The sequence below is a fragment of the Echiichthys vipera genome, assembly GCF_963691815.1.
Source record: "Echiichthys vipera genome assembly, chromosome: 2".
Taxonomy (NCBI): domain Eukaryota; kingdom Metazoa; phylum Chordata; class Actinopteri; order Perciformes; family Trachinidae; genus Echiichthys; species Echiichthys vipera.
Window position 1 is genome coordinate 18,888,294 of NC_139827.1, and position 25,183 is coordinate 18,913,476.

General features: G+C 41.9%; 1 protein-coding gene across 3 annotated transcripts in view; it reads right to left on the reverse strand.

Moving 5' to 3' along the window:
- The window catches only part of slit2 (slit homolog 2), a 95,562-nt gene extending 71,962 nt beyond the window's left edge, over positions 1 to 23,600 (reverse strand). For all 3 annotated transcript variants that reach the window (XM_083925812.1, XM_083925813.1, XM_083925811.1), the window contains exons 1-4: positions 22,553 to 23,600; positions 21,628 to 21,699; positions 19,905 to 19,976; positions 12,961 to 13,032 (exon numbers count right to left, since the gene is read on the reverse strand). In XM_083925812.1, coding sequence (XP_083781938.1) covers positions 12,961 to 13,032; positions 19,905 to 19,976; positions 21,628 to 21,699; positions 22,553 to 22,761 — 425 coding nt within the window. In that variant the 5' untranslated portion in view covers positions 22,762 to 23,600. The remainder of the gene's footprint in view (positions 1 to 12,960; positions 13,033 to 19,904; positions 19,977 to 21,627; positions 21,700 to 22,552) is intronic.
- Positions 23,601 to 25,183: the final 1,583 nt, after the last annotated feature.

The following is a 25,183-nucleotide window of genomic DNA, read 5'->3' on the forward strand; positions in this document are numbered from 1 at the left end:
CAGCTACAATATCACACTTTCTCATATTAATCTTCATCTCATCTGATTATTTTACATATTAATGGGCCTCATGCAGCAATATTCCCTTATATTTCTGTAATATTAAAATAAAAAATAAGAGAAGTCAACTCCAGATGTAACCTGACTAGTCAGGTAGTTTGTTTCACAGAACCATCTCAGAAGCCATCACTGGACATCACTGGTACAAAAACATATTTTCCATCATGAAAAGCCTTCAGCACCTTTCTCTTCTTTCAGTGAAGAAAAACACTCAGTATGTCCGCTAACCTCTTTAGGAGTCTCCATTGTTGTTTTGTGTTTTTGTCACCCCCAGCTCCACCTCCCCCCTCAACTGCCAGTAGCTCCTCACAGGAAGCTGACTGGCCGGTTCACCTTTGGTCAGAACATAAGCACATTACTTGGAGCCTGACCAGATGGATTTTTGTGAGACGTGAACCTACGATTCTCGGGTGATCTTGTGTTTTCAAGACAATTCAGCTGGTGTGCAAGGTGCACCAAACGTTCTTGACCATCCATATCTGCTCTTACCCTGGTGAGCTGAATGAACAATCCCACTTAATTACTTGATCAAAAACAAACTGTACATTAATAAAAGATACACTACTACTACAATTTGTTTGTTTTTTCCTGTTAAAACTAGATGTACGTATGTATGTATGTATGAAATCGCTAACAAAATAAGAACGTGGGACATGGATGAGAACAAAAACAAGGACACATTTGATTGTATATTGTTTCCTTCATGTGGCCCAGTGTGTTCTAATTTTAATTCTATATCTTAGGCATTCAACAAGTTTGTTTTTTAAAATTACTTAAAAACAGGAAATTCAATTAAAGCAACAGCGACTGTTGTAGGTCTGTGTCTGGCCCGAGTCCTCCCATTATGTACACATAGTGCGTTTTAATGAGCCTGGGTCGCTGTGGTCAGTTCAAACACACTCAGCTTTTGGTGAAATAATGTGAGAGGCTCTAAACTTGTGAGCAACATCTCTGGGAGGAATCACTGGACAGCTCCCAGTTTCCTCTCTTGGTTACTGCATCATTACCCTGGATGAGGGTCTTGCATAAGCCTCTCCAAACCAATGTGTTGGGCTCAAGGGAGAGAGGTGGGCAGGGGAGTGAAGGGGTTTGGGGAGTGTAGGCAAGAAGGCGTATGAGAGGGAAAAGACTTAGGAGAAAGGTGCTGGAAAGAGAAAGGGAAGATAATAGAGGAGTGGGAGAGAGAAAGATGAGGAGGGGAAGAAAATGGGGGTGCCAAAAAGACCAAGCGAGCAGGAGAGGCAGAGAGGGAGGGCGGAGAGGTTTTCTTTTGTGGCGGTTGGCGAGTGACAGGGGTGCCAATGGAGTGACCGGCGATGACGGTCCCACTGGAGAATGCCGGCTATGCCAGTGGAGTGGCACTAATGGAGCCAGAGAGGGGATGCAGTTGCTTGCCCCGGAGGAGGGATATTGTGCAACTGGACAAGGCAGTTTGACACAGAGCCAAGATGGAGGATTAGAGGGGAGGGAGGGAGGGAGGCACCCAGGACAGAGAAAGACAGCCATGTTAGGTCTGCTGACTGATTGACATAAACTGAAACCTTTCTGTTTTCCATTTGACTGGCGAGGCTGTGTGAGCGCTCAAAGTTTCTAGTTTTTGTTCTAGTTTGTGAAAGAGTAGACACTTGGTAGCCAGAGTGAGTTTTTATCTGGGGATTAGCATTAATAAACCCCTGAAATACAGTTTTTCCACATTTGTTTCTCCCTCAGTAAGTCAACAAGGTTGTTATACCACAGAGCAACAGTATATTATATTCAGTATCATCCTGTTTAAGCTCTTTGTTGAAGCTACAGTATATGATACAATATGATTACAGTGAGCAACATTTTCAAATCCAAGACAATTGTAGATATAATCTAGATGTCTTGTGTATATCTCCCAAAAGTCAGACATATTTGGTATATCTCATACTTGGGGATTCCACAAGATTTTCTGCCCAAGTTAAAACAGTTGGTGGGTTTGCTTCCATTGTGGCATAACACTGTCAGCCAAATCTGACAAAATCACACCCACACAAATTTGATTGTTAAATTCTTGATAAATAAATATAAATAAATGATAACTAAGGTGCGTTTACAACAGTTTTTATCACCTTTGTGCGGTTTGTTTTGGTTTGTGTGACTCGACCAAACAATTGCGCTGGTATGCATCAAAGGGAAGGTTTCGGACCACGCTCATGAGAAATGTGCACCATTCGAACCAATCACAGGAAGTGTACCATTTTGTGTAATTACATCTGTAAAAAAACATTCTCATCAAAGCCAGATGTCTTCTGGGTTACGACTATCTGATAGTAAAGCCTGAAATACTAAATCACTTAATACTCGCTGTCTTATGAGATGTTCAAATAGTCCTGTAAAGTCTGCCGTCTCCAGATCAAAACTATGATGTACGATGTTTAAAAGTGGGAGGGGTTCGTTGTCTTTTAACTAGCCAACTGTATGACCAATAATCAAATGACATTTTCACAATGTGGCTTCTCTTTACAATTTCTGGACCGTTTAAGTTTTGCCTTTGTGAACACAAACCGGACCAGTTGGAAAACTGAAACAATGTATCATTGGTTAATTTCATAGACTTCCTCCCACTGTACAAAATGAAGCCAAGATATCCTGGATGCAGGCAATGTCATTCTGTAATTTTGAAGCCGGCGTCTACATAGAAAAGGCCGGGCAATGGGGCCACAATATTGAAGTCCTGCCCATACACCCGCTTGACCAATCGCTAGTCAATCTCAGCTGTCAATTATGACGTTTCACCCATCCTTATAGCATCAAATAACTAATTTAAACCCAACTTGTCAGAAAAATGAACGCTTCAACAAACATCAGCGTGATCAGAACTACTTAAATTGACAGAAAACATCTTTAAAAAAAATTTTTTAACGTGCATTTTCATTTTATTTTGCCCATGTCCATTCCGCTAGCAATCCGGAGAGGGCAGGATTTACAACCTATACTGCAGCCAGTATCGAAATGTTTTGACTTAAGTTTCCGGGAGCTGTCAAGCATCCATCTTTATATACAGTCTATGGTTCAATTCAGGAACTGAATCTTTGAGTGTGAACCTGCCCTAAGGATGTTCTAACTCAGTCAATTTAACATTATTGAGACATAGACTAAGGTTTTAAGGATGAAATGAAAACATGTTGGAAACCACAACAACATGTTGGAAACCACAACAACTCCGCCACTCCTCTACACGGACGCATACAGCATGCAAGGGTCAATATTGCTATTGAGTAGCTGTGATTGGGGTGAGTTGAGCAGCATTGCATGATGAATTGTCCTGATTACTCCATAATCCCTCCCATAATTCACTGGGCAGGCCGACTCATCCATCAATACAGGGCCTGGATCCATATGTGCAGATACCCTGGAGAGACAAGCCTCCACAGTTGGCGAAGAAAAGGCGACAGAGAGGGAGAGCAAACGGTTCTCAACCGCGTCCAACCAGCGTTAACTTTATATTATTAAGTGAATGAGAAAAGGAGAGGAAGTAAGCATTAAAGAGAGGCGAGGGAAGCGAAGAAGATGCAGGATGACTTAACTGCTTTGTTGGGATGTATTACCGCACACAGTGACCCTTAATCACACACAAGCAATGCGAGGAAATGCTTTGATGATCCAGAAGACCTCACACGCACACATAAAGATACACACACACACACACACACACACACACCACACTCTGCTGTCATAACTACCTGCTTCCAGGTAAGCTCTTCCTGGCGTTGGCTAGGTATGTAACCCCCCTCCCAGTAATCCACACTCAGGTTACGCACACACACACATACACACACACACACACACACACACACACACACACACACACACACACACACACACACACACACACACACACACACACACACACACACACACACACACACACACACACACACACACACACACACACACACACACCTGGGCACTTCTTTCTGACAGACATACTGGCTCCAGGCTTCAGGCTACCTGCCATCTACAGTAAGCACTGACATACCTCTCTCCTCTCCTTTCCACATGACTCTCCCCTCTAGCTCTTCCCCTTTCTTTACTTTCTCATCCCTCACTTTGTAGCACCACATCGTTTTTTTTTTTTTTGCTTTTCACAGTCTGCTCACAATAGAGAAAACCCTTCTGTCTTCACCTCGGTAAATTCCTCCCTGCTCTTTTTTCCACATCATTTAAGAGAGCAAACACATCTCTAATCTTTCTTTTAAACACCCTTCATTCATTCTGTCTGTATCAACCCCTCCTCTCTCTGCGTGTCTCTTTTTCAAGGTGTAACTCGCTCTCGTTCTGTAATCTGATGGGCAAAGCAACGTCATCACTGCTGGCATGTCCATTATCCTGGATATCTCAGGGGTTGACACTGATGCTCCCTGACCTTTCATCTGTAAGCTCTGAACTTTGGCACTCACACACCCTGGGCGACAGGTGATTGATTGGGCTGCATTCAGCATACCAAATTGAGAAATATCAAACAGAAATTAGTTTGGAGATTAAACACAACATCCTACATTAGTTTCTTTTTGCATCTAAAATATTCAGTTTAAGTTTTTAAGTTTAGAAATAATACCGAAATGAAAAGCACTGTTTATCAGATGCATTTTGAAAGCAAATATGTGCTCAGAACAATTCATATTCACTGCAATACAAAGATAATGAAAAGTATATTTTGTTATTGTGCCCAACATCTAGATAGGATGGTATTAACTTTAAAGTCATATTACACATATAGTGTATATGAAAATCATCCACTGAATAAGTGTTTTTTACTTATAGAAAATAAACTTTACAAAGATTAGAACAAATCCAACCATTGCACGGCAAATTAAGTTAATACTAGTACACACAAATTGAGTAGTAGGCTGTATATATACTGTATATAGATATGATGTTATATATATTATTTTTTCTACTTGAATAAAGACTTTATGATTGAATGTCTTGTTTGTGTTGACATAAACAAGATGGTTTTGGGGAAGCACAGCTGTGATTTGTCTGTACAGAGAGGAGAGTAGACTCTCTTTATATTGATGAGACTATAATAACACCCCTAAGCGAGGACTCCAGCCTCCAAAATGATTAACACCTCTGTAAAACAGAGGTCCAAAAACATTTAAACTTTGATGGACGGATTTATTGTAGGAATGACTGCATTGGTTTTCACTTGGTATAGTTACAAAACTGGCAACTAATGTCGGCATATTGGAGTCATTGCAACAGTGAGTCCAATATGTTTTCCACTGCTACTGTTTCCAGTTAAAATTAGAAGGGCACGCAGAAAGAGCATACTTCCTTCAAGGCCATTCCCCATCTCACCATGTTATCGAAAGTGAAAAAAAATTTGTGATTCGGATCTGTTAAAAAAATGAATGGGTTCTTCCTTTGCTCATGCTACACTCTTCCATCAAATTTCATGAAAATCAGGCCAATAGTTTTTCAGTAGTTTCTCACAGACAAACAAACAGACAAACCGAGCCGAAAACAAAACATCCTTGGTGGAGGAAAAAAAAACTGCAAAGAGCAGCTCTGTAAAATACACACACATACACTTCCTGGGTTACATTCAGAAACAAGTTAGCGCTAGCCGTCGTTAAAGTCAAGTAGGGCGTTTCATATTTTTACATTCTGTCTGTATAACATAATCTTTTGTCCTGGTGCCCTCTAAATAATGCCAGTTCGGCTTTGGCAAGCCCTCTCGAAATTGCCTGAGAATGAATTACAGCATTGTGTCGGGATCTGAATGGCCAAATCACTTCTTAGGAATGAGTGGCCTTGAGCAATTCAGATAGGCAGTCATGTGATTCATATGATGGCAAGTGTGTGAGTCACTTACACTCAACACCTCAAAACACTGTTGTAACTGTTAGTTTGCACTCGGTGATTCATAATATGTACACCGATGACATGGAAATATCTGAAAACACACAAACTCAACCACACGAAAGAAAAAGAAAAACATGATTTGTTGGCTGGACATGATCTGTGTGATCCAACAATCCAAATTAAAACATTTCTTTCTTGGTATGAAATGATCTGAAAAGAGCAGTTTTCCTGTGTGTGTGTGTGTGTGTGTGTGTGTGTGTGTGTGTGTGTGTGTGTGTGTGTGTGTGTGTGCATGGGTGTGTGTGTATGTGTGTGTGTGTGCGTGTGTGTGTGTGTGTATGTGTGTGAGTGTGTGTGTGTTGGTGTTTGTGTGCATGTGTGTGTGTGTGTGTGTGTGTGTGTGTGTGTTTTGTGTGTATGTGTGTGTGTGTGTGTGTGTGTGTGTGTGTGTTGGTGTTTGTGTGTATGTGTGTGTGTGTGTGTGTGTGTGTGTGTGTGTGTGTGTGTGTGTGTGTGCGCGCGCGTGTGTGTGTCTGTGTGTGTATGTGTGTGTGTGTGTGTGTGTGTGTGTGTTGGTTGGTTCTGTGAGAGAGTTTTTATATCTGTTAAAGTGCATTCAGAGAAACAGGAGGGGGCAGGAAATATTGCTGAATGGTAAAGCAGTATGTTTGTGCCAGTATGAGTCAATGTTTGTTAGATAGAAATAAATAAATATAGAGAAGAACAGACAGAGAGAGAGAGAGAGAAAGAGAGAGAGAGAGAGAGACAGACAGACAGACAGACAGACAGACAGACAGACAGACAGACAGACAGACAGACAGAGAAAGAGGCCCATCCACAGATGCCTCGGGCTGCAAAGGCTTAACTTCATTTCCTTGGACAGACATAATGGCAATGTGCACAAAGTCAGTGACCAAACATCTTCTTATCCAAAACACTGCGATCAACCGGGCTGCTACCAGCAGATACTGATCTTTTTAAAGGCAGCAATCCAAATAATCCCCTTCAACATCGGCTGAAATAACCAGGAGCAGGAGTTTCGTTTTTTTCCCTGTTCCCCTCCATGAACATCACAAAAGGGTCAGTATGGCCTTGATGTGAGTGAAAGAGATTAGTTCCAAAGATAACAATGTATCAAATAATTGTTATAGATGAGAGAGTATGAAGTTCACCAACTTTCACTAATCCACTGAGTTCTGTCACAGTTCCCTAACATCCAGCATGATAACACCGCTGGTCTAACACTATATGACCATATAGGGTGAAGAAAACGAATGAATGGCTGCATATGTGTGATACCCCATTGGTCAACCCTGTTTCCTTTAAATAATGTTTATATAAAGCCAATTTTCAACAGAAAATCTGTTTTCAAAGGAACATAATACTGCCAAATTATCTTTTTGTTATCATCATTAAAAGGATATTTTTTTAACCAATGAATCGGACATGTTGCAAAATCTTCATACTACATGGAAAATAGTCATTGACATATTCCATTCATTTTCCTATAGTGATTAAATGACTTTATAAAGCAAATACAATACCTTCTTATAGATTAGACAGCAGTGCATTGGGGCAGAATTAGCTGTAGCATTAATGGTTTGGAACCGGAGGGTCACCGGTTCAAGTCCCCATGCAGACCAATTATGGAGCGCAGACTGATGGCTCGAAAGGTGCCAGATCACCTCCTGGGCACTGACAAGGTCACCAGACCTCCAACTGCTCTAGGTGCATGACAATGGGCAGCCCACTTTCTCATCTCTCCATTAATGCACGTGTATAGGTCCTGTTTGTGCATGTGTGTATTTCAGTTGCATGTAATGTGCATAATAATAACAGCAAAGTGAAAAATGTAAGTTCCCCTCAAGGGACTTATAAAGGAAGATTTTCTTTCTTTCTTTTTTTGTTCGGTTACAGCTTCACTACTTCTGTTTTTACCTTTCACTATAAAAGCCCAACTTAATTAATCGAGCAGAATTCAAAATATTAACCCCGATCTTGGGTCAAAATCCTGCATGTTGCATGCACACCCTCCCCCCGAACATACAGCAGGCTCTTTTCACTATAAAAATGTTGCCACAGAACACAATCCTAACTGAGTTTATCTAAAAACATAACTTGCAAAACCAATTAGTAGGCTTGTATACATATACTGTAACCTCTAGAGAGGTTGCATTCTCTGTTAAATGGATGTAGGCAACACCAACAGGTTAAGTGCATACAGGTGAGGTCTTTATCTGAAATTTCAATTATGGTATACATTAAAATTACTTTAAAATGCTTTAAATACATCTTCCAATGGCTGCTCAGTTAACCATTGTGTATATGTGACAGGAAGTCCTTTATTTATTCTGTTTTTAATACTTATCACATTTAATAGTTCTTTGTAAGTGCGGTAAGTATATAGTATGATGACCCTGATGGATGCCACGTCAGTCTTATAATAACATAAAATGTTTTTAACTTAGAAGGAAAAAATCTCCCTGTCAGTGTATTTGGAGGATACACAGCTGTTACAAGTTTAATTTGTCTGATTTTGTTAATGAGAGACATGAGATTCCCCCTCCTCGATCCTATAAATCACCTCCTGCTTAGATCTTCTGACTGGAGCATTCTTCACCTTTGACCCCTGCGGGACCCAGAGGTCATCATCACTGTGGCAACTAAAACGCCTAACATGCTCTGTCTTAATTAAAAAGCATTATTTACTCAGAGAAAATTCATCTTCTCTACCTCTGACCTCTCTCCTCCTCTTCCTTCCTCCTCCTCGTCCTCCCTCTGTGTCGATTAACCGTCCACATGCTGGGAAAGACCACATCTTCTGAAGAAGGCGCCTGCGCTTTTGTGACCATTGTGTTGTGCCTGTCGTCTCAGCCGAGGTGGTACATAGTGTGTGTGTGTGTGTGATGTGTGTGTGTGTGTGTGTGTGTGTGTGTGTGTGTGTGTCTGTGTGTGAGAGAGAGAGAGAGAGTGTGTGTGTGTGTGTGTGTGCACACGCAGCAGGGTTAAGCTCTCACAGAAGACAAAGCCACAACCTTTGAGGCTGCTAGGCAACAATGCTGCCTGGTAAAGCCTCATCATGGCACCGTTTAGCAGAGGATTAGGGACTATTACACACACATAAACACACACACCCAAAAACGTAGACTCATCAACTCATCAATTCAAACCCCAGACCACTTTAACTCAGGTTTAATGTGTTTGTGAGACTTGAAGTTCACTCATTTTGCTCCTCTCAATCAACTTGTCCATATTGATTTTCCTTCTCAAAGGATGAAGTAGTGAGGTACAACTAACTTTCCTTCAATCTCTCATCCCCTTCCCTCTTCCACTTTCTCTCTCCATTCCTCACTTTGTCAAATTAACACAGGAAAGCCGAAGTTTCAAGCAAAACGCACCATCAACCTAACACAAAACAACAAAAGAAACACATTGATAAAGTAACCTGGAAAACTGTTGCTGAGGGAAGTTTACCAGCAGAGACCAAGCTGCAATAAAACAGCAACACACAAATACACACAAACCCTGTCCCATCAGTCCAGCTTCATACTCTAGCATAACCAGACTTTTCAGCTGTTGGAGCAGTGACCCATTCTCCTATCCTCCGATCATCCCATCCCTTCATCAACCCCTCTTTCATCTCTCCCTCTTTCATCTCACTACTAAATTTCTGTCCAGCAGAGAGAGAGAGAGAGAGAGAGAGAGAGAGAGAGAGAGAAAGAGAGAGAGAGAGAGAGAGAGAGAGAGAGAGAGAGAGAGAGAGAGAGAGAGAGAGAGAGAGAGCGCTGGCAGGAAAATGGCAGAAGAGAGAGGTAACTGCCACACAAATATATTTGTTCACTGCAGAGCATCAGCACTGTGTCATCTGCATAGCGATAGAAGACAATCATATTGTATTGGAGCATCATAACATAAGTGTGAGAATTGAATCGATCATCTGGAATCACAGACTTTACTGCACTTATTTCGTTACTTGAATTCTATAAAAGAGCCAGATGTACTTAATGATCTCCAATGGAAAAAAGGGAAAAAACTGAACAATTTAACCTTCGTGAAGGAAGGATTTATTGCAGGACTGTTGTATAACATTGCATCAGTTGACACTATGTGTACCTAATAAACTGGTAACTGTAGATATTTATTGTGTCGGTTTGACGGTTATATGGTGTCACCTAATCATCTGGACTAATGCGTCTTTGTTATCTTGACAGCAAGAACCAAAACCAACAACCTTTGTTTGAAATCACTCTATTGTTCACTCATTGACTACTTCCTATTTAATAGACGCTAAATTATTAAATCCATAGCGAGCAGTAAATCGAGATTTCAGACACTTATGAGTAATCGTCATGTGAAATCATCAGTGAAGGCACAGAGTCACACAAAATGAATTTGTCTATAAAATGCAACACATTGGATTGTGTGATGTCATTTAGGCACTCGACTAAAATGTCTGAGGGTATATAGTGCACTGTATAACAAATAAACACAGGTCTGGACTTTATTGTGTTATCCTTCACATTTCTGTAGTTCCTTGTGACATCAAGGTCTTATTCTCATAATATCAAATGAACTGAACTAAAAGATGGTGATTTTTGGTTAATAGTGGAAAAAAGTAACACAGACATCAAGCACTCCACAGATGTGTTGACTGTTTGATTATTTACAAATCTAAAAGTAGATTGGCTTAGGAGTGTACTTCATACAGGTATAAAAAACGAAAGGTTAGAGTGTACTTAGCTTTGTGATCAATAAATCATAACCAAAAAATACCAAGGCACACACACGCTTTACAAAAATTAAAAGGTCTTTTTTTCATTATTTCAAAGCAGTGTTTCGGTTATAACTTACTGATCACAAACACACTTAATGTGTTTTAGTAGTCTACATCGACAACCCGTGTCATGTAGGATGCAAACCCAGGTTTCCTTTGTCTTGAACCTGCAGTATGTCATACTTACTGGTTTGAAAGCAAAGGTTGCAGGTTAACATAATTCAGGCAGAAAAAACGTGTCCTTTAAAATCCATTGCACATCTCACACCTGACCTCAGTTTATTTTAGCCCTCAAAACCGCAGTGCTTAGCAAAGGTTAAACACATCCAGCAAGTACTACACCCACCCACACACACACACACACAAAGACACACACACACACACACACACACACACACACACACACACACACACACACACACACACAGTTTTTCCAAGCCCCGAAAAAGTGAAAACGTAATTTTCATAATAGCAGGTTGAGCAAGTGTTCATTTATAGCAGTACGGTAGAAAGAACCATAGTCCGTCCAGTTCGCACATACCTTCTGACCTCTACATACAACTTAACAAGATTCCAGTTCAGAGCTTCTCAAGGGTTTCTTGTTGTGTTTTCTAAGAATAAAAATACACTGTAGGGGGTGCACAGAAGTAGGCATACGATTTAATATTGACCAAACAGCCCTAAATACTATTGGCAAAGCCTCCATGGTTGTTGTTCATTCTAAATGACTTCCATACGTCTGAAATCTGCTTGTAGCTTTGTGGCTGCAACGGCGCCAGCTTGGCAATATCTGTTTTCATTGTCATTTAGCAACTTTCTGTTGATTTTCAGAGTTTTCTTTGTTTCTCTGTCTACTGTTAATTTTATACCATACTATATTTACTCAGAAATATTATAACACAACATCATGAATGCTGAATAAATTGTGTGTGTTCATGTCAATGTGCAGCCAATGAGGGACCCTATGCTAAACAAAAAGGACTACACTTGGAGAGCTGAGGCCTACCCATGGGCACACACACAGAAGCCATAACACATAAATGCACACGCACACACCGACACTGAGGCTGCTTGTCTGCGACAGCTGAGCAGAGAGCAGTATATCCGAGTTGTATTTTTACACCGGCCCACACGCTGAGCAATATGCCAACTCTTGGCCTTGAGAAACTCACTCACACAAACACACACACACACACACACACACACACACACACACACACACACACACACACACACACACACACACACACACACACACACACACACACACACACTTACAGAAAGACAGACGCACATGCAGACACACACCCCTAGACACGACAGGTCAAGCCCAGCCAACCACCGTAGAAGCCGCAGAACATAAACAACTTTCACACACTCTCTGAATCATCTGAGCATTTCAATATTGTTTTAGATAAATATATTCAGCCACACATATAAATATATGCGACCATAATTATTCCCTGAGACCACAAACAACCATGACGGGAAGTTAGTTCCCACAGATTCAGCAGCCTTGCTGCCCAGCCCTATGGCTCGGTTTACAGAAGCTCAGGCTGTGAGTGAAGAGTGGAAGTTGCTTGACGACAACAGCGGTTCATTGGTTTGAATGCAAACTGGAACGTTTATGTTCTGAAACTGAAACAATTTTCTGCCTGTGAAACACAAAACGTTACTTCAGAAGAGAAACCTGTTTCCATGTTTCGCTGCTAATATCTCTCTTGATCTGATCTGTATGCTCACTTTCTCCTCTCCATCCTCTCTTACATACACACACACACACACACACACACACACACACACACACACACACACACACACACACACACACACACACACACACACACACACACACACACACACACACACACACACACACACACACACACACACACACACACGTCTCTCCCAGTGGGCAGCAGCTGTTGGAGTGCTAATCTCCATTAGCTACTGAACTGGCTTATATGGAGAGTGCCATGTAAAATCTGTTCCCTTGCTCTCCTCGCTCCTTCATCCAAGTCAAACACCACAGCTGCGTCACCAAGAAAACCAGACATTTTTTTCTGTATTTTATGTCTGTAACATATTTCACCATGTCATTTTAAGTCACAGTCATTGACTTGTACAAACTTGCGGTGATACACACAAACAGACCATTGCAACAACTCATTTGCATGATCTCAGGCCTTCTTAGCGATCCAATTAAACAAAACACACAAGGAAATGAACAATATTTCAGTTAACAATGCAGAGCCATTGAGTGATGGATACAGAAATAAAAAAGGACTTACAGTCTGTAAAGCTTTGTCGTTCCCAGGAAGAGAAGCTCGGGGAAGACAGCCAGATTATTCCGATTCAGGCGCCTGGAAAAACACAGCATTAATTAGGAAATAAGCTCCACGTAGGCTCTTCCAGACAAAGTGGGAGAAGTGGTTTTTTAAGTATATAATTAGGTTTTTAAGGTGAGATTTGTGTTTCCTGGTCATCATATCAAATTATGTATGTATTTTTATTGGATTGCAATGCAGTGCAGTTAGAGGAAGAATGAAAGAATAAGGAGATTGATGGAGGCATTAAAAGCACACACATGTTCATGGACAGCAAAAAAACAGACTCCTGGTTACCCCTGATTTAAGGGGTACAACATGGCTGCCAGACAAACACAGAACTTGAGAAGGACGGAGGGAAGGCAGGGGGAGGAAGACGAGAGAAGGGGTTCGGATGAAGGGGAGGTGTGGAGGGATTTTTTTTTTTTTACCACAAAGGCAGAGGAGAGGAGATGATGTGGGAAAAACAAACAGGCAGTCTGGCCGGGCTACCGAATGTGTGAAAAGGACCCCACTGAATAAACAAGGCCCTCATAGGGGAAGAACTCACAACAACCTGTCATCACACACACCAGACACACATACACACACACAAACAGAAGAGTTGAGAGAACTCGGGTGAGTTTAATAATCTGGGTGCGATCATTTAACCCTGGTTGAGTGGAGTGAAGAGGTTTGTGTGCCGATGTGTGTTGGTGTGTGTGTAGTTGTGCCTTGATGTGAAGCAGAGAGTGAAGAAACTGAGTGACACAATGAGAGACAGGCTGCTGAAACAGTTTAACCCGGACACACACACACACACACACACACACAATTGACAGGCCCAACGACGGATGCTGTGCTGGCTGCTACTGGAGGAGAATGAAGAGAGGGAAGAAGAAAATGAGGGATGGAGGCCGAATGAAGAAAGAGTGGCTTCAAACCAATAAGAAAAGTGACTAACAATACACAGTTTGCATGATTTACACAAACAAACACATAAAAGAAAGAAATGCCACAGTACACTTAAACAAAACACTTAAAAAATGTCACCAATTCCATTCTAAACTCCAAAAACTTCTCTTTAAGTCTCTCAATGGCTTAACTTTAGTCTTTCACCTCTCGTTGCTTCACTATAAGCCGATGTGGACTTTCCTTTAATAATGTCACCTCCTCTGTGTCCATCTTTCACCCACAAGTGCACAAACATAGGAAAGTGTTACACTCCCCAGTTACATCAGAGGCTGCTTAATTATTTAACATCCCCACAGAAATTATGTTTCTAAATTATTCACTCCTCTTCCGTTAACGCTGGCTCTGGCGACTAAGAGCCCCACGTGGTCCCGCAGAGAGGCCCACTCCTCCTGCAGGTCCAGCCCAGCCATGAGAACCCGTTAAAGGGATATACCTCCCCTGGGTGAGTGCACGGACTAGTGCTGGAGGTGGGGAGGAGGAAGGAGCACAGAAAGGGGGTATGAGCTCATTCTTTTAAAATAGATGCAATGCTGTCAGACTAGGAGACCGAGAGAATGAAGTGAAGAGAATGAAGGATAATAATCTTTCGTCTGGTTCCTCTGAGGTGTCATGGGTTTAGCTGCACTTAATTATTTTGCTCATAACTGTCTGACTATTTCATCATGTGAAATTCTTAATCACCATATCTTAGGCATTTTATGGTCATAAAAGTACAGCCCCTTTTCATTCCCAGGGTGTCAAATAATGTTTTGTCATGGCCCTTGGCGTTTGATACTGACGCACAAGACAACCTTGAGTGTCGGTATGAAACGCACCAGACTTTCAACTGTAAACCTATAATTAGACACTCAGAGCAAGTGCTCCAGAATTAAGAGCGACAAAGTTGTGCGGTGAGGAGGTCGGGGTGGTGGATGGGACAAACAAACACAGGACTTTCACCCGGGAGACCACCGTTTGTGCCCTGTGCTTCACTGTGATTATCTTACAAATGCACTTACTGAATTTTAAACTCACAAACAATCTTTCCCTAATCCCTTTGTTGACTAAACCTAACTACATAATGTAGTTTGAAATTAAAACGTTGACCATGTGTTCCCATGAATTCGCCTGGTCATATACTGATCCTGCTTTAATTGGTACTTGCATCACAAAGGAAGAGGAGTAAACTGTATGCAAACATGTTATTTTTTACCTTCTCTGAGATAACAATACAGCATTCAATTTACAACCACCTCTGCAAATTATGCAGCTCAAGATGCTCCAGTCTAAGGTTGAATTCACACCAAATTTGGCATTGCTGAGTGCAAAACCTACTAGTAGGTTTTGCATTCAGCAAGGTTTATACTGTTTCAACTTGTTGCTGCAGAGCTTTTTTTTTCACCAGCCGCAGCAATACCCGCCGCCACAGCGTCAGCAGACTACCTACAGTACATTCAAATGAATAGAGTGGCATTTTCACTGCAACGCCTGATTTGGTGTGAATGCAGCCTAATAAAGTCACTCCTTCAGCTGGTAGACTTAAAAAACTAGATTATTAAAATGTCAATCACAATTTCCCAGAGCTCACAGTGATATCTTCAAATCACCTGTTTTGTCTGTCAAACAGTGTACAATCCAAAAATATTGAATTTACACTGATAGATATAAGAAAAAGAAAAAAGCAGTATATTCTCACATTTGAAAACCTGAAACAAGATAATTTTTAGATATCTTTTCTGTATACATTTGAAAATAAACAATATCAAAATATCAAAATTGTTGCATATTCCTTTTCGTACCCACAAGCCAAGAAAACACTGGTTCAGCTTGAAGGTTCACTGTTAAAAGATGTATTCCTACATTTACTGATCACCTCTAGTGTCCGTCTAGAAGTAGTGACTGCCTCTGGCTGACAAATAATCTAATCAGCAGTAGTGAATTAGTCATTTGTTTCTGGACCTGAAGGAGTGTATATGTATGTACACCCTCACAGTAGAGTATTTCCACAGCCGTGATTCATTCGTCAAAGTCTGGCTGAAAGTGAATGAAGACTCAGTCGCCAGCAGCGTGAGGTTTGAGAGCCGCTCCAACAAGCTAATGTCACACTGCAGCGTGGTGATAATCCCTGCAATCATAAACAGATGCTAGAGGACCACAAACCATGCAGTAAACACACACACACACACACACACACACACACACACACACACACACACACACACACACACACACACACACACACACACACACACACACACACACACACTCACACACACACACACACACACAAACACACACACACACACACACAAACATGCATGCATACCCACACTAACAAAATACAGAAACACACACACTAACACCTTGCAGCCTTGTAGATGTGTTCTACAGGTTTGCAAGCTCTGGCTGGGAAGAAAATAACAAACCACCTCAGAAACCAATTATTACTCGCACTGTGCCACTGCTGCCATAATACCCATTTTACACTAACAATTTGTCACACACAGACATTTACTTGACCCAGAGAAGCTGACTTTATTCCAAACCCACTTCAAACTGATCTGTGTGTGTTTGTGTGTGTGTGTGTGTGTGTGTGTGTGTGTGTGTGTGTGTGTGTGTGTGTGTGTGTGTGTGTGTGTGTGTGTGTGTGTGTGTGTGTGTGTGTGTGTGTGTGTGTGTGCGTGTGTGTTTGCAACAGTTCATGTATTTGGCTCACAACTTGACAAAATCAATTACTTTTTTTCTAGACTTTCAACAGCACAACTGTTGTAGTGAAAATGGCTTTTTTTCCCGTGCTCAATAAAAATGAAAAAACAAAAATACATTTGAAACCTGAAGCCCTGAGATGATCAGAAAGACCAATGTCATCACTTACAGGCTTTAGAGCTAGTCATTTAAGACTAATCCAGTGTTTTTTTTTCTTCGAAATCCATATCCCACTATCTGGCCTCACTACAATTACTACAAGTACAATTATCTTTTAATTGTCACATTGTCCACATACTACAACGCAATCACTAAGTTTGGGGTCTAATTATCTAATTTTTTATCACTGTTGATAGATACGTTTCACTAACTGTGATCTGTTTAAAATTATAAATGATTCATTGCTTCTAAAATGATCTTTTACAATGTAATAACTCAATTACAGGTTAACTATCTCTTTATCTCACTGCTGTTCTCTGAAATCCTCATCTCAATACCTGTAATTACTGTTTCCTTTCTCTTTGCATATCTGTGGCTTCTATCGCCTTCAATCTCATAGACTTTGAATTGAATAGGGGCTATAAACCACTCAAATGTGAGGGGAGGATAAGGAGATCAGGATCTCCTCTCTTTCCTATTCTTCATAATCTACAGGGCGAGAGTGAAGAATGTATAACATTCCTATAAGCACAGGACAATAGAGAGAGAGAACGAGATGGGTGGGTATGGAAGAAAAACATGAGGAGGGGTTAAAGAATGAATGAAGGCATGAGTGGGTGTAAAGGAGGGGTGGGGGCAGAATTAAGATAAAACCAGTACTGACAAAGCAGCCTTGCGTAAGTTAATGCGCATGCATGTGTGTATCCATACCCATGCAGGTTTTTGTGTATGTGCCCTTCTGTGTTGAGACATGCCTATCTCCTACACACCTCCTTCAACCACGACCCCTCCTCCATACCCCCAAGCTACTGCCTCACACCTGACCCCACCCTGGCCAGCCCTGCAGGGTCTGTCGCAAAAAGAAGGATGAGAAGGGGAACCGTTTTCCACCTCTGTGGGGGGCAGTCACTGTGGATCCGTCAGACCAGCTTAGGGCCTTCTCTTCTGGGCAGTGGTGCCCAGCAGGCCCCCCTCCAGCCCCCCAGAGGACGGAGGCCTTTGAAATGAGCCCCTAGACTCCAGACTCCGGAGACGTGCCATTGTCCGGCAGCTACGGGGGAGCATTGATGACTGACTCCACCTTTGTTTTTGTGAACATGCCACGCCAGAGACGCTAAATTACAGTTGAAAACCCTTGCGAAGACAACAAAAAACAGTCATGTTGTGTCAGAAGGTTAGCTGCTGTCAAAGGTGTTTGTTGACATCAGAGACAGCATGTAGATGTGTAAGACTTTAGGGCTGCAACAGATGATTACATTTATTTTCAATTGATCAAGGAATTGATTTCCTGATTGATCGTTTAGCTGTTTGGACCATGATGTCCGAAAATGATGAAAAATGTCATTGAGGAGTAAAGAAACCAGAAATTATTCAAATTTAAGAAGCTGTAATCAAATAATTTTCATGAAAAAAAAATACTCGAACCAATTAATTGATTCTCAAAATAGTTGCCGATTAATTTAACAATTAAGTGTGTTAATAGATAACTAATCAATTAATCAATTAATCTTTGCAGCCCTATAAGGATTTATCTGCCATTGCTGTTTACAGACTAGCCTAAATTGTGTGTGCAAGTGTGTGTTGAAGCCTGTTTTGCTCATATGAGAGACTGTATTTATCAGCATGTAGCATCTCTTTACACAGAGGGTAGTCTACCAAAGTTTACTGTTAAAGCCAGACTATATGTAGTTAAATATTGCCCCCTTTGTTTGCAGCTCTGTGCAGGAATTCCCTGATCTGCTTAGCTGGACAGAACCCAGCGCTGGTTGCATGAGAAGCACTTGCAGATTCCTTAAAGCGGTCCACAGAGCTTCTCTCTCTGTCAACAAAGAGCAGCCACAGTGCAGCAGAAAGCTGAGAAAACCTGACACAGTCCTGATACTTTATCCTTTTCATCTCTACCACTCCTGAAGAATTTACCCAAAACATTCATGAAGCTGAATTACCTTCCTTTGATTTACTGCTGTATGTACATCTGTGTGTACAAGTGGATATCTCTGTGTAGGTATGTCTATGTTTTTAAATGTAAGCAGTGAGGATTTTTATGTGTCTTTAATTAAAAGCTTGTCTCTAAGTCTCCTCAGACTCTGTCACAGTCTGCTGCATTCCAGTGTGTCATTGGCTGGCAGTCAGGCTGCATAACACGCAAACACATACATATATGGACGGCTCACACGTCAGGCAAGTTGACAGTTGACACAATGGACGTATCAGCAGTCTGTGGTCCGCATACCCCTTCTGTCTTGCTCTCTCTCACAACCTACCAAGACTTAATTATGCCATAAGTGCCTCAGGGTTGGATGATGAATACCACTGATTCCTACCCAGCGCCATAACAACCTTTGGCTGTTCATTTTAAAAGTGTTCATTTGGAGATTTTGGCAACCGATCGTCATGACAGTCAGATTGAACATTTATGAAATTATGATGATGCTTATCAAACTATTCAAACGACTTAATAGTTTGATAAGTTTATAGTATCTTAATTGCCTTTAAAGCAAACACATCTCAACCAAGCAGAATGCCTTTAAAGGCGAGAAGTCAGCCTCTCTGTTTGGAGTTATGGATACGGCTTAGTTCCGGTTAAGGCAGGGGGAAACACATATTGACGGAGGGTCAGTTATCGAAACAACACCTGCTGGCAGCTGCAAAACTGGCTGCAACGTAATCCTACGGGGCAATTGCTCACCGTCATTGTACGTCCACTAAAAATGACAAGACTTCTCATTCAGTGAGACAGTAACAAACAGACTGGATCAAGAGAAAGCTAAAAGAGAAAAGTTGGATTTCTCCTTTCCATAATGTTGTAAGACACATATAATAACAATCTGAGCCTGTCAGTGGCAAAAACAAGCACTTTTAGTGGACGTACAGTGACAGAATCCCGAAGAGCTACATAACAACAAGTGCAGTGACCATTTGTCACAAAATGAGGGAAAAATTCCTTTTTTTCTTTCATTTATCACCCATTTGTACGAGTACTGTTCCACAGATTTACAAAATGAACATATGTCTGCTTACATTTTCAAGGATAAGCATCCTGAAATGTATTTGTATAGAAAACGTGTTAAGGGATAAAATGCTGCTTTGATTTCGAAAATGTAACTTACAGTCTCTCCAGCTCCTTCAGGTCCTGAAAGGCTCCTCTCTCGATCATGGTGATTTTGTTCTCCATTAGCTGCCTGAAAGAGAAACACCGGGAGAGAGTGAGACAATAAGCACTGGAGGAAAAAAAAAAGAGTGATTGAGAGACACATAAAGCGTCAGAGCTGACAGCGTGATTTGTGCGATAACACCGTGAGAGGCCAAAGAAAAGGAGAAAGATGGCTGGACGGTGGTCGCAGATAAGAGAGAGTAAAGAGGAGGAGAAGGTCAGATTGGACATGAGAGAAGCAAAGAGACTGACATTGAAGAGGAGAGGGAGGGAGTGATGGAGAAGATAGGTGGCAGTGGGTGTGAATAAAAAGAAGGAAAAGAAATTGGTGGAGATGGAAAGTGATGGAATGTTGGAACAGCAAAAGAGAGAGAGAGAGAGAGAGAGAGAGAGAGAGAGAGAGAGAGAGAGAGAGAGAGAGAGAGAGAGAGAGAGAAGACACTCAGCGGCTGGTCGATGGAGCCCCAGGATTGACTTTAAAACTGGCCCATCAGTTGGACAGCGACTCATCTATCATCCAATTTACTCTATCTAACCACATAGCTGTGACTACTCATTCACTTACACTAGCACAAGTCCCCCAGGAGCACTGTGCTGACCGAGCCAAGCAGCGACACACACACACACACACACACACACACAGAAATTAATAGGCTGTATGGTGTACTCTCATGATAAGCAGGGACGTACAATTAGATATAACTGGTATGAACATCAAACTTAAGGCTGCAACCAACAATTATTTTCATTGTGGGAAAATAAGGGAATAACACCAGTCACGATGCCCAGAGTAACGTCTTCAAAATGCTTATTTTAACCAACTAAACAGGCCAAAACCTGACTGACTATCCACTACGCTATCCACACACGCTTTAAAAAATGACTGTAACTCAAGAGTGCTTGTGAATAAATTGTTTTCCAATCAGTATTGCTCTAACTAAGCTCTCAACTGGTTGAGGTTGTGTGTGACTGCGCACAAGTAGACATGCTAAACACAGGAAAGCAGCACACATGCATGAACACACACACACACACACACACACACACACAAACACAAACAATTAAGGAGATAATCTGTAGAGAATTCCAACAATGTGTATTCCCTGCCATTCACTTTTAGCAGCTTCATAGCACACACACACACACACACACACACACACACACACACACACACACACACACAGGCGCACACACACACACACACACACACACTAGAAGCAGGCTATCTAGTACTTGTCCCACTCTTTACCTGGATTCATCCCAGGTAAGGAACCTGTTCTTACTTGACTCTTTCCTTCCAACCTCCCTCCCTGTCTGCCCTCCGTTGTTCTACCTTATGACCGCTATCTCTTTCCCTCTTTGCCCGGTGGTTAAAATAAGCCCCCTCCTGACACCTCTACTGGCAGATTAACAGGACAGCATTAACAGGTGCCAATGGTATTCTATTTAGACACAGACTCAATGAAAGTGCCGCTTCTAGACGCAGTGCTGCATGCGGCAGCTCCAGAGGCTGCTGGATGCTGAACAGTTAAATCTGTGTTGTGGTATTTCGTGGTGGGAAAGTTGTTGGAATTGCATGGTGCTGCTTGCCAGAGCCCGTGCGTGAGAGTATTTTTGTTTTGCTTTTTGCATCTGCAAAGATGGAGAGAGAGAAGAGGAGAACATAAAAAAACACTTACAACACTCGCAGATGTCTCAGTCCTGCAAAATCCGCCTTGGTGATTTTAGTGAGGTTGTTTGCGTTCAGATCCCTGCGAAGAGAAATAGGTAAAGATGGGACTGTCAGTACACGTGGTATGAATGGGTTATTTTGTTGAAACTTGGTGTGCCGTGGCCAATGCAGAGGTGTCATTTGAGCGTCAGAGAAATTGAGAGGAGCTACTGGGCACATTTTAATTTCACCAAGGGGTCTCTGACTAATAAAATGCCGCCTTTTTAAGTCAAAGCCCACTTGTCCAAATCCGTTTTTGATTAACTTGCTGGTCTCCAGACAAACCGATGTGGTCTACGTAGGCTGTGCTGGTGCAACAGTGCGAAACCACCAACACAACCACAGCAGTGCCCCTTCACTTCACTCCTGCTCCGCGATCAGAAATAACGACTCGTCATTAAACACGAGCAACACGAACTCAAGTGTTTGTTACAAAACAACATGTCGGCTTATATTTAGAAGCATTTACAGATCCTGAGATTTCGTTTTTTAACGTGTTAGTTCACATGCAATGCCCTGCGCTATTATGATGTGGTCCCCAAGGAAACCGTCCTCCTAATGCAGCTTAAAAGGACAGAAAATGCAACAGAGAACATTATATGATAATAGTATGAAATAGTAGTCCTATAGGTTATCATATAAAAATGTGTGATAGGATTGTTTTAAACTCTTAAATCCCTTCAGGAGAAGCACAACTTTATTAAATATATCATTTAAAATATTAGAAGTGGTAAAAAGGTTGGTGCACACTTGTTTTCAGCATCACTGACACACAGAGAACTAACTAGATCATATTCTAGTGAAGTGGGTTGGAATGGTTTGAGAAATGTTATGCACAGATTAAAGCAAAACTGCCCTCTTAAAGGTTTCCCCCCACTCGGTACTATACTCACAGTCTCTCCGTGTTGCGCGGTATGTTCCTGGGCACGCTGCGGAGCCCTTGGCCGTGACAGTCCACTGTAGTCCCGGTGCAGGAGCACTGTGCCGGGCAGGGCTGTCCATGTGCTCCGCCGGACAGGACCGATACCAAAACAGCCACCAGCAGCCCCAGCGCAGTCACCGGGGAGCGGCCAGGGCCAACGGGGCTCAGAGCTCCCACCATCACTGCGGCAAGTGGGGGCCAATATGAGACCCACAAAATACTGACAGAATACAAGGGCGTTCAAAAATAAAAGCCTTGAAATCCCCGGAACAGCTCACCAAACTCTGCACGCAATGGGATGCGTCCTCCTTTTCGTTGTCCTCTCCTTTCGCGTATTTCTAAAAAAAAAAAATCTCGTTCTGAATTTACATTAGGGTCTTCTCAGATGGGGTTTCGATGTGTGAAGGCTGTGAACCGGGAATTTGCCCCCCCCCCCCTGTGCAGGGATAAGGGAGGTCGACGAGGCGGTGCACCGGCTCTCTGGCTGCGCTACAGCGGCGCAAACTTCCACATGTCCCCGGCATGCGGTGCCCAAATCCCCCCGGTGTGTGTTTTGCCTGTGTCTTTGTATGTATATGTGCGTGTGCGGAACCAAGCCAGTAAAAAAACTCACTCCTTGATCCGATCCAGAGAAACACACTCTCACATACACTTTAGTGCAAAAACACATACATACACAAACACACACACACACACACACAAACACACACACACACTCACTCACATACACACACACACACACACAAACATACACACGCACGCACGCACACACAAACACACACACACACACACTCCAGGTGAGGCTGTCTTGGTTATTAATTCACAACACGCGTCCGGAGAGGAGGCAGCTGGAGACTCTCGTTTTCCCCAAAAAGCTCAGCAGAGGTCAACGTGGTTGAGAGATATTGATTCCGATCATGTATCAATTGCCAGTCAGTGGCAAGGGTGTAGACAGTGTGAGGGAGGAAAAACCCCGGTGAAAGACCAGCGCGCAATACTATAATCCAACTCTGCGTGGTGCGTCAAAGCGCTGCTCCCGAGAGTGTGTGATAGGGAGAGACAGAGAGACAGAGAGAGGGAGAGGGAGAGAGAGAGAGAGAGAGAGAGAGAGAGAGAGAGAGAGAGAGGGCACGTCTGCTACTGCGTCTGTCCAGTCAACTCTCTCTCTCTCTCTCTCTCTCTCTCTCTCTCTCTCTCTCTCTCTCTCTCTCTCTCTCTCTCTCTCTCTCTTTCTCTTTCTTTCACACACATAAACACACGCACTGCGTTTTTCCTCTAGGTAGCAGCGGGTTTCCAACTGGCCGTCAGTCAAACAGCAACAGTTTGACCTCGGAAGGGGACTTCCATTCTCACTGCAGTGTCCCGATCACCTGATGCTTTATTTATCCGGCCTCAGGAAGGCGACAGAGCTTCTTGGTGAATTCTAACGTGGAAGAAATGTGGAAAACCAACCTGATTTTTACATTTTCACAAGTGCTGAAAGACACGTGTTCCTTTATCGCCTTAAGTGTCCAATTAAAAGACACATTAAAAAACACCTGCCCCATGATTTTCACGGACCTGTTGTTTTTGGGACCGCTAGAGTAACTACAGTGCATTAGCTTTAATCATTTTAATGAGTTTCAGTTTCAGTTTCAGTTGTCAAACGGCAAGATGGCTATGAGCGTCAGGAATGAAGAATTGGTAGATTCTTTGCAGCATTCAGAAAATTTGAGAGACAAACCTTCCAGCACTCATATCAAACTAAGAAACTCTTTCTTCCTTTTGTTTGGACAAAGTTCAATCAGTGCTGAAAGCTGCTAAACAAAGTAGCAGCCTTCTGATGGACAGGCTCACACGTTGTCATGACTTACATTTGCAAATGCAGAGTTTTTACAGTTTATGGCAGATCAACTGAAGTGGAATTCAAGTAGTGAAAATACATATTAATATGGTTAAGCGGCTATTGAGGACGATTGTTTACTCATAGTTTTAACTACTATTTATGCCTTCTATATAAGAACTATATTACTATTAAAATATAATTGCCACTGTCATTGCTTCCAGCCAAAAAGAGGTCAATTATGAGGACTCGTAAATTGTTATTTGGGGCAATAGATGATATTGACTCGACTGCTTTTGTGTGGTGTTTGTTTCATTGTGGCTTTTACTTGCCACAATTTTTTAATTTATATTTCACACACAATTCAAAAATAATGGCTTTCAGAAGTACACAACTTGCCCTTCACGCCACTAAGGGCAAATTATTATCTTTGTCATGTATATATTTTACATTTTGAACATAATTTGCCATAACAAATGATGGGATATTTTAGGAATATACTGCATCATCACAGTTAGATAACTACATCAGCATGATTGGTTAACATTCATTTAACTGGTTGTGTCCCAGACCTTTTGAAACCCTCAAGTCTTCTGAAGATCTCTGAGGTCTTCTGATGTGAAGCTGTTGGCTGTTCCACAATTGAAAGGAGGACTATGTAAAAACAACCTTTTAAAGGTCCCATGTTATTATTGATTTTTTAAATGAGAGATTCAATGTCTATTATAAAGCAGGTCAAGCTGCTATCTTAACACTTAACGCTACAGGTACAGGTATATT